This window comes from Coffea eugenioides, chromosome 6 (assembly GCF_003713205.1).
Source record: "Coffea eugenioides isolate CCC68of chromosome 6, Ceug_1.0, whole genome shotgun sequence".
In the NCBI taxonomy this organism is placed as follows: domain Eukaryota; kingdom Viridiplantae; phylum Streptophyta; class Magnoliopsida; order Gentianales; family Rubiaceae; genus Coffea; species Coffea eugenioides.
The window spans coordinates 2,355,726-2,365,917 of NC_040040.1; the positions used below are offsets into that span (position 1 = coordinate 2,355,726).

Sequence of the window (10,192 nt, forward strand, 5' to 3'; positions counted from 1 at the left end):
ATATCAACGAGGAGAGGCTTCCTCCCAATTTCAAGCTTCCCTCAATTCCATCTTATGACGGCCGGGGTGATCCCGAGGATCATGTCCATGCCTTCATCTCGGCCTTCCGCTTATATTGCATCCCTGACCCCGTTATATGCCGAGCCTTCCCAGTATTCCTCCAGGGGACAACTCGAAAATGGTTCTGGGGATTAGAACCTAAGAGCATCTCAACCCTAGGAGAATTGGTGGAAAGATTTCTCCACCGATTCGTCTCTTCCCGACCTACGACCAGGACCTCGGCTTACTTGCTGAACGTGCAGCAGAACCCGGGAGAATCACTTCGGTCGTACGTTCAGAGGTTCAACGAAGAAAGCGTCCAAATACCTGACCCTAATGAGCAGGTCACCATTGCTGCTTTCACCCATGGACTTGTGTCCGGGGTATTCAACACGGCGATCCACAAGAAGTATCCCCGCACACTTCATGAACTATGGTCGAAGGTCGAAAAGGGCATACAAGCCGAGGACCTCAACCGCATGAAGAAAGAAGTCCAAGCTGCTCGCCCGAGGGCCGACCCACGAAAAGGGAAGGAGGGCCGACCCACGAAAAGGGAAGGAGCTTGGCCGAAGTGAAACGGGGACTGGAAGCGGCTTCCAGAGTCCTGACCGAGATCGCCGTAGTGTGTTCGATAGGATTTCCAAGGGGAAGTCGCCCATCCCTGAGTCCGAGCTGACTCCTTTGAACACTAGCCGGTCTCGGGTGCTGTCCGTGATGGAACAAAACAATCTTGGAAAGGCACCTCCCAAGATGTTCGGCCGCCGGATAAAAGGAACTCGAACCTCTACTGTCTGTACCACCGGGACATCGGGCATGAAACTGAGGACTGCAACGATCTTAAAAAGGAGATCGAGAACCTCATCAGACAGGGCCACCTGAAGCAGTTCATCCGCCGAGGTGGAGGTCAGCAACGTAATGAACCCCGACGAGATAACCGGGGTGATCAACGCCGAGACGACAGGCGGCCCTCCAGAAGAGTTGCAGGCCTCCAGAGGATCCTAGGGAGACAAAAAGGCCTCCCCGAGACGGATCCTCGGGACATGGATTAGGGTACGGACCCAACATAGCCGGGGTCATCAATACAATTGCCGGAGGTCCGACGGGAGGAGATAGCCAGAACTCCCGGAAGAGGACCGACAGGCAGGCTAACCCGGATCCGGCTGAGTCGAGTTCTCGTCTATCCGAGGTGATCACTTACGGGTCTAGTGACCCCGTCTCAACTGCTTCGAGCAGTCATGAGGCCTTGGTGATTGAGTTGCTCACCAACAATTATATCGTCAAAAAGGTCTATATTGACCCGGAGAGCTCGGTGGACGTCATGTACCTCCGTACGTTTGAGAGCCTCAAATTGGCCCGGGATCGCATGACCCCGGTAAGGACTCCTCTTGTAGGCTTCGGGGGACATGTTGTGCATCCCGAAGGGATGGTGACCCTGACGGTAACCGTGGGATGCCACCCCCGTTGCCGGACTCTTCCTGTCAACTTCGTCGTGGTAAAGGCCGACTCCCCGTACAACCTCCTCCTAGGTCGGCCCATGCTTAATGCTCTGCGGGCGGTATATTCTACCTACCACCTGAGCTTTAAGTTTCCTACTCCCGCGGTTGTTGCCGAGGTCAGCAGCGACGTTTGTGCTGCCCGAGAATGCTACCTCGCTACTCTACAGGCAGCCTCCCCATCTACCTCCAGTGCAAGGTCCGAAAGGGGGTCGGACATTCTCTCGATTGACTGCATCTACCCTCAACAAACGGTGAAACTCCAGAGGCTGGAAACCGGAGATGAGGTGGAAGATATTCCCCTGGATCCCGTGAATCCGGACCAAACGATCCGCGTCGGTATCTGTTTGCCTGACTCAATTAAGGAAGGGATGGTGAGTCTTCTCAGAGAATACCGGGACGTCTTTGCTTGGGCCGCAGATGAGGTCGAAGGAGTCCCGCATCACCTCATAATACACGAGCTCAATGTTGACCCGCAAGCACGCCCGGTCAAACAAAAAAGGAGGCACCTCGGCCCTGAGCGTAGCCAAGCTGTTGGTGAAGAGGTGGACAAGCTCCTACCTGCAAAAATAATCCGGGAATTCCAATATCCGACTTGGTTGTCCAACCCGGTCATGGTCAAGAAGGACACAGGAGCCTGGAGGATGTGCGTCGACTTCACCGACCTCAATAAGGCCTGCCCCAAAGACTGTTACCCCTTGCCCAAGGTCGACACTTTGGTGGACTCGGCAATGGGTTATGAGGTCCTCTGTTTCCTTGATGCCTTTAAAGGGTATCACCAAATCGGAATGAGTCCAGAGGACCAGGAGAAGACGGCCTTCTACACTGACCGAGACACCTATTGCTACGCCACCATGCCCTTTGGACTAAAGAATGCCGGGGCCACGTACCAACGCTTGGTCAACCAAGCCTTCAAATCTCAGATCGGGCGAAATGTCGAAACCTACGTGGACGACATTCTCCTCAAGAGCCAGACGACCTCTTCCTTCCTCTCTGACCTGAGAGAAGTCTTTGAGGTCCTACGGAAGACGCGGATGATGCTGAACCCCAAGAAATGCGTCTTCGGGGTCACTTCGGGAAAATTTCTTGGCTACCTCGTCTCGAGACGGGGTATCGAAGCAAACCCAGACAAGGTGAAAGCCATTCAAGAAATGTCTCCACCTCGGTGCATCCGTGATGTCCAGAGGCTGACGGGGCGGTTGGCCGCCCTGAATCGGTTCTTATCGCAATCAGCTTCCAAGGCATTGCCATTTTTCAAGGTCTTAAAAAAGGCCGACGGCTTCTCCTGGACCGAGAAATGTCAACAGGCCTTCGAACAACTGAAAGAATATCTCCACCACCTCCCAACACTCACCTCACCTCGTCCAGGGGATAAGTTATTCTTGTACTTATCTGCTGCAGTCGAAGCGATAAGTGTCGTGTTGATAAGGGAGGAAGGTGTACAGATGCCCGTTTATTATGTCAGCCGAGTCCTCCGAGGTCTGGAGACCAGATACACTCAGGCGAAGAAGCTCGTGCTGGCCTTAATCCATGCAGCTCGTAGGCTTAAGCCCTACTTTCTAGCCCATCACATATGCCTGAGCACTGACCAACCACTTCGGCAAGTATTGTCACGGCCAGAGGCTTCTGGACGCCTCACCAAGTGGGCTATCGAGCTGGGGGAGTACGACCTGTCTTACGAACCTCGCGCAGCAATCAAAGCTCAGCCTCTTGCGGACTTTCTAGCCGAGCTCACCTTTGATAAAGTAAAGGAAGCCATCCCGGCTCCTGCCGAGTCCCAACGGTGGATCCTACATGTGGATGGCTCGTCTAACAGTGAGGGTAGTGGAGCAGGCTTGCTCCTCGAAGACCCCCAAGGAGAAATATGTTCATACGCTCTGAGGTTTGACTTCGCTGCTTCCAATAACGAGGCTGAATACGAAGCTGTCATTGCCGGCCTGCAATTAGCTCGTAAGCTTGGGGCCGCGCACATCTTGGTCTATAGTGACTCTCAGCTCGTCGTGTGCCAAATACTAGGCGAATACGAGGCCAGGGAAGAGGCGATGCATCGTTACCTCTCCAAGGTCCTCCAACTGGTGACACACTTCGAGTCTTTTGAAATCCAAAGAATACCGCGGTCACAGAACAGGAGGGCAGATGCCCTCTCTCGGCTCGCTTCTACCTCCTTCTCTGACCTGAACAAGACGGTTCTTGTGGAAGTCTTGGCCAAGCCAGGATATGTGGGGGAAGTTGTATGTCTCATTTACCCAGGGGACACCTGGATGGGACCACTGGTTCGATTTCTCAGCCGAGGTGAACTTCCCGAAGACCGAGCCGAATCCCGGAAACTGCAACGTAAAGCAGCTCGGTACGCTCTCCGGGGCGATCTCCTGTACAAGAGGTCATACCTCGACCCGTGGCTGCGATGTATTACTCCGGAAGAAGGGGAGAGGATCTTACAAGACATTCATGGAGGACTCTGTGGTGCTCATGTTGGCTACAGGATGCTCGTTAAAAAAGCTTTGCTGCTCGGATACTTCTGGCCCACCATGAGGGTGGATGCCCAGGTCATGGTCCTTAGCTGTCCTTCTTGTCAGCATCATGCCCCAGAGCATCACCAGCCAACCAATTTCATGATCCCCGTCACTTCGCCATGACCATTCGAACAATGGGGGACTGATATAATCGGCCCATTCCACAGGGCCCCAGGCAATTTTGTATATGCGGTGGTGGCGGTGGACTACTTCACCAAGTGGGTTGAGGCCGAGCCTTTGAGAAGCATTACCGGAGCAGCAGTTCAAAAATTCTTCTGGAAGAGCGTCGTTTGTCGCTTCGGCCTACCCCGGGTGATCATCTCGGATAATGGAAGGCAATTTGCTGATAACCCTTTCAAGACGTGGTGTCAAAACCTGGGAATTAAACAGCATTTCACTTCGGTAGGACACCCTCAAGCTAACGGACATGCCGAAAACTTCAACCGCACTCTCCGCCATGGCCTCAAAACCAGACTACACCGAGTTGGATCGTCATGGGTGGAAGAACTCCCCAGCGTCTTGTGGTCTTACAGGACCACACCGAGATCGGCAACCCAGGAAACCCCGTTTTCTTTGACGTATGGGTCTGAAGCTGTGGTTCCAGCCGAGTTCATAACGCCGAGCCTGCGGATGGCCGCATATGCTGCCGAGGTCAACGAGAAAGAACGGCGAGTTGACCTCAACCTCGCCGAGGAGAAACGTGACATGGCCGCAGCCAAAGTTGCTATCTACAAAAATATCCTAGCTGGTTAGTACAATGCTCGGGTCAAACACCTATGGTTCACCCCGGGAGACCTCGTGCTCCGGAAGAACTCGGTCAGCCGAGCTGAACCTCAGGGCAAACTGAATCCTAAGTGGGAGGGACCCTATCGCGTTGTCGAGTCCAGCCAAAATGGATACTGTAAATTAGCGTATCGGGATGGGTCTCGGGTGCCCCGAACTTGGCATTCTGAAAATCTTAAACTATATTACCCTTGAGGGGTACGTGTTTTTAGTTTTAAGCCTTGAGTTATTTTTCATTTCTTCTTCTTGTTTCGTTATAAGTGAAAAATAAGGGGACAAAGCAGCAGTAAAGAAAACAAAACTGAACTGAAGTATGAAGATTGCAAAAACATGGAAGTCTATTGAATTGCAGATAAAAAGTAGAAAGACCGAGGTCACGCCTACAAGTACAAAAAAGGGGTGCTTCTAAGCAGTCCCTGTAAAGTCATCTATGACCTCGGCCTGCAAAAACAAAAAGGGGATACTTCTAAGCATTCCCTGCCCCGGAGCCTTGCTCCCCTATGTTTTCTCCACCCGCTTCGGCTCCACCTGCCTCGGCATCCTGTTGCCCTTCAGCCCCGCCGCTGGATTGACTACCTTCACTGCCCTCGCCATCTAGTTCAAACTCCTGGAGCCATTTGTTGAACTCAGCACGAACCTCGGCTAAGTCCCTCCCGGCCTGGATGCCAGCGGCCATACGGTCGCACAACTCCTTGGCATCTTCATTGTAGTGAGAAGTGCTTTGAAGGGACTCCAGCTGCTCGGAAGAAATGAAAGGCATTGCATCGTTGACAGCCGAAGTGTAGCCAAGCATAAAGGATGGGCGGGTGAGTTCGCCGAGGTCGCGAGTGAAGGACTCTGACTTCCGGAAAGCCTCCACAGCAGTGACCCCAGCTTTGTCCATGGCCTCTTTGTTCGACTGCTCTTCTTGGGCCCTTCTCTCTTTCTCTTCATCAAGGGCAGTGATCAGGGAGTTGTTGGTGACTTCGGCCTTCTTCCTTCCCTTCTCGGCCTTGTCTCGCTCCAGCTCAGTGGCCCTCAGCTTCTCTTCCAGATCGGTGATCCTTTTCTGAAGCTCGGCGGGTGGCTCGTAAGTCTGCATGAAATGTCCATAACGCTGGAGCATCTCGGCAAAGAAAGCCGAGGTAGAGGCCCAGGAGACCGAGGCGCTCTGCATCAGCTCGGCAGGAGTGAGCTTCCTCGCATAGGTATTATCCCTAGGCAGCACGGAGTGCACCAGAAGCTCGTGCGCGACCAAGGGGTTTTTGCAGCGATCGTTGACATTGATGTCCCACTCCGGGCACCAGTGCGCCCCGGGGTGCCTCTTGTCATCCCCGGCCTCCTTCGAGGGTACGTGATGGAGGTTGAACAGTGATGACCCCGTGACAGGTTTCTCCGGGATCACGGTCACGCCTTGACCTCGAGGTGGATTGGCTATCGTCACACCTCGGATAGGAATCCCTACCGGGATGGCAGAGGCCTTGGACTTCCCAGGCGTGGCCGAGGTGTGTGAGCCTTCACCTACAATCACCACGGCAGGCTCGCGACTGCTCGTTGCTGCGGTGGACTTCTGTGTCGCCGTGGTGGTCTTCTTACTTGGCCTGGTAGAGGGCTCAGCCGCATCCTTGCGCTTCTTGGGTGCCCTCTTTGCTACCTCGACGTCTCCCGAGGTTATCAGGTCGGAAATCTTCGTCACTGCAACAAGTGAAAGAGAGTTAGTTAGAACTCAACGTGAATACATAAAGAAGGGAAATGGAAAAGTACAAGGTCTTTTCAGCCTAGTCGAAAGGAGAACGGGGTGATTCGAGCCGATCAAGGCTCGGCTGAGGCCGCCTTCCACGAGTACCACTTCGGGAAAATCCCAGCAGTTAATTCTGAGGCCCGACCCCGTTAACTTTTGGAGGTTGCGCTCCTCCAATTTGCCTGGAGACGTCTCTTTAACCGGGGTGGGAGGCCTCCACCAGAACCCCCTGGGGAAGTCCTCGGCCGGGATGAAAAAGAAATTTCTTTTCCACTCCTTTATTGAGCTCGGAGCGTCCACTACTAATTTGGGAACTTTGTTCCCGAAGTAGAACCAGCCCTTTTCACTCCCGCTGTTTTTGAGCGAGTAGCAACGGCGGAAGAGATTGACCGTGGGCTCTATCTCTTGATGTCGGCAAAGCAGCTGGAAGCCGACGAGGACGCGAATGGCATTTGGGGTGAGCTGAGTGATTCTCACTCCCCAGTACCTCAGGCAGTCTCGGAGGAATCTTGTCGTGGGCACCCTGAGCCCGGCCTCCAGTTGCTCTACGAAAATTGCCACTCTCCCCTTCGGAGGCAGCGCGGCGGACTGGTGTGGCTCAGGTATATAAATGTTGTAGTCCTTCCTCCAGGGATACCTGCGGACCACCTCGGCGACGGAGTCGCGCCCCATGATGCTTCTAAAGGCAGGCATCTGGCCGTAGTTTAGTGTCGACACGTTTGGAGGGGTGGATGGTTCTTGCACGCTTGCGTCCATAGGGACCTCGTTACCGAGGTCATCATTATACAAGACCTCGGATTCTATCTCGATGTCCTCTTGCTGCTCCGTCTCGGCATCCTGCTGCCCTTGAGTTGCCCCGGCTTGGTGAGACGCCTCGGCACCCCCATCCCCGACGTCAGCAGTTCTCTCCTCGGTGGGGTCAGGCCTCTCCGCCTCGGTGAAGTCAGGCCTCACCGTTTCCTTGTGTGTGCGGGCCGTTCTGGCCATTACTACGAAGAGGAATGAAGTGGACTTACTTTGAAGCTGTTCGGATAATTGCCGAAGTGAATAAGCGCAGGAACAGAGCTCTGAAGTGATTTACAATTTTCGCTGAAAAGATGAAACGGTAAAAAGGGCCCCTATTTATAGGCAATTGGGGGAAACCGAAGAGACGGCACCTTTGGGATTCCCAAGAGCGCCCACTCTCTCTCCTCATTAATGAGGATGCTGTTCATCTGACGGCTGATTTTACGGATCCGACGTCAAAACTGACAGCCATCGTTTCACCTTTCTATTAGTCCCATCCATATAGATGACGTGCCCTTACTGTTGCGTGTTTACACGCTCGTCAGCCTCGGAAAGGAACAACCTCGGGAAACCACGACCTCGCCCTTCTCGAAGCTTGGGGGGCTTAGTGAGGATGGTCATTTCGGCTCGGATAACCAGAGCCTCGTGCTCTGATTCCTCCCGAGGTCCCACCTCGGCACATTGCTCATTGAGGACGTCAAAGCATGTGTACCACTTCGGGCTAAGTCTTCAGGTCATTAGCCGAGGTGACATCTGATTGATGGACGCCTACGAAAGATGGGAGCTGACACCTGATACGCCTGACATCTGATGGACAGCTACTCTGACACACGCCGCCTGAAACTGGCGGATGTCCCATCGAACCTTCTCGTAGAGAGCCGTCCAATCCACCAGATGCACTGACCGTCTCAGATCTTGAGGGACCCATGATGACAGTCCCTCTTCCCAAAGAACCCCCTATAAATACCCCCGAGTATCTACTAAGAAGAGGGGACGGCCAAATTTCTGGTAAAGGCATACTAGTATTCTCTATACTCATTACTACTTCACTCCCGAACTGACTTAAGCTTCGGAGTTACACCGGGGACTTTAGTCCCTCTTACAATTTGAGCAGGTGACCTCGTCTGAGTCAACCACCTAGGATAAGAGGTCTTCTCCGGCTCGGGTTATCCACTCCAGCAGGACAAAAACGACTTCTTCAGTATCTAATGTCGCCGTGGTGGTCTTCTTACTTGGCCTGGTAGAGGGCTCAGCCGCATCCTTGCGCTTCTTGGGTGCCCTCTTTGCTACCTCGACGTCTCCCGAGGTTATCAGGTCGGAAATCTTCGTCACTGCAACAAGTGAAAGAGAGTTAGTTAGAACTCAACGTGAATACATAAAGAAGGGAAATGGAAAAGTACAAGGTCTTTTCAGCCTAGTCGAAAGGAGAACGGGGTGATTCGAGCCGATCAAGGCTCGGCTGAGGCCGCCTTCCACGAGTACCACTTCGGGAAAATCCCAGCAGTTAATTCTGAGGCCCGACCCCGTTAACTTTTGGAGGTTGCGCTCCTCCAATTTGCCTGGAGACGTCTCTTTAACCGGGGTGGGAGGCCTCCACCAGAACCCCCTGGGGAAGTCCTCGGCCGGGATGAAAAAGAAATTTCTTTTCCACTCCTTTATTGAGCTCGGAGCGTCCACTACTAATTTGGGAACTTTGTTCCCGAAGTAGAACCAGCCCTTTTCACTCCCGCTGTTTTTGAGCGAGTAGCAACGGCGGAAGAGATTGACCGTGGGCTCTATCTCTTGATGTCGGCAAAGCAGCTGGAAGCCGACGAGGACGCGAATGGCATTTGGGGTGAGCTGAGTGATTCTCACTCCCCAGTACCTCAGGCAGTCTCGGAGGAATCTTGTCGTGGGCACCCTGAGCCCGGCCTCCAGTTGCTCTACGAAAATTGCCACTCTCCCCTTCGGAGGCAGCGCGGCGGACTGGTGTGGCTCAGGTATATAAATGTTGTAGTCCTTCCTCCAGGGATACCTGCGGACCACCTCGGCGACGGAGTCGCGCCCCATGATGCTTCTAAAGGCAGGCATCTGGCCGTAGTTTAGTGTCGACACGTTTGGAGGGGTGGATGGTTCTTGCACGCTTGCGTCCATAGGGACCTCGTTACCGAGGTCATCATTATACAAGACCTCGGATTCTATCTCGATGTCCTCTTGCTGCTCCGTCTCGGCATCCTGCTGCCCTTGAGTTGCCCCGGCTTGGTGAGACGCCTCGGCACCCCCATCCCCGACGTCAGCAGTTCTCTCCTCGGTGGGGTCAGGCCTCTCCGCCTCGGTGAAGTCAGGCCTCACCGTTTCCTTGTGTGTGCGGGCCGTTCTGGCCATTACTACGAAGAGGAATGAAGTGGACTTACTTTGAAGCTGTTCGGATAATTGCCGAAGTGAATAAGCGCAGGAACAGAGCTCTGAAGTGATTTACAATTTTCGCTGAAAAGATGAAACGGTAAAAAGGGCCCCTATTTATAGGCAATTGGGGGAAACCGAAGAGACGGCACCTTTGGGATTCCCAAGAGCGCCCACTCTCTCTCCTCATTAATGAGGATGCTGTTCATCTGACGGCTGATTTTACGGATCCGACGTCAAAACTGACAGCCATCGTTTCACCTTTCTATTAGTCCCATCCATATAGATGACGTGCCCTTACTGTTGCGTGTTTACACGCTCGTCAGCCTCGGAAAGGAACAACCTCGGGAAACCACGACCTCGCCCTTCTCGAAGCTTGGGGGGCTTAGTGAGGATGGTCATTTCGGCTCGGATAACCAGAGCCTCGTGCTCTGATTCCTCCCGAGGTCCCACCTCGGCACATTGCTCATTGAGGA

The 10,192-nt window shown here is 53.6% G+C and overlaps 1 protein-coding gene across 1 annotated transcript in view; it reads left to right on the top strand.

The window, feature by feature from the left end:
- The window catches only part of LOC113772850, a 5,966-nt gene extending 1,168 nt beyond the window's left edge, over window positions 1-4,798 (top strand). The window contains exons 2-5 of the mRNA XM_027317339.1: window positions 12-482; window positions 732-942; window positions 1,089-4,103; window positions 4,221-4,798. Coding sequence (XP_027173140.1) covers window positions 12-482; window positions 732-942; window positions 1,089-4,103; window positions 4,221-4,798 — 4,275 coding nt within the window. The remainder of the gene's footprint in view (window positions 1-11; window positions 483-731; window positions 943-1,088; window positions 4,104-4,220) is intronic.
- The last annotated feature ends 5,394 nt before the right edge of the window (window positions 4,799-10,192 follow it).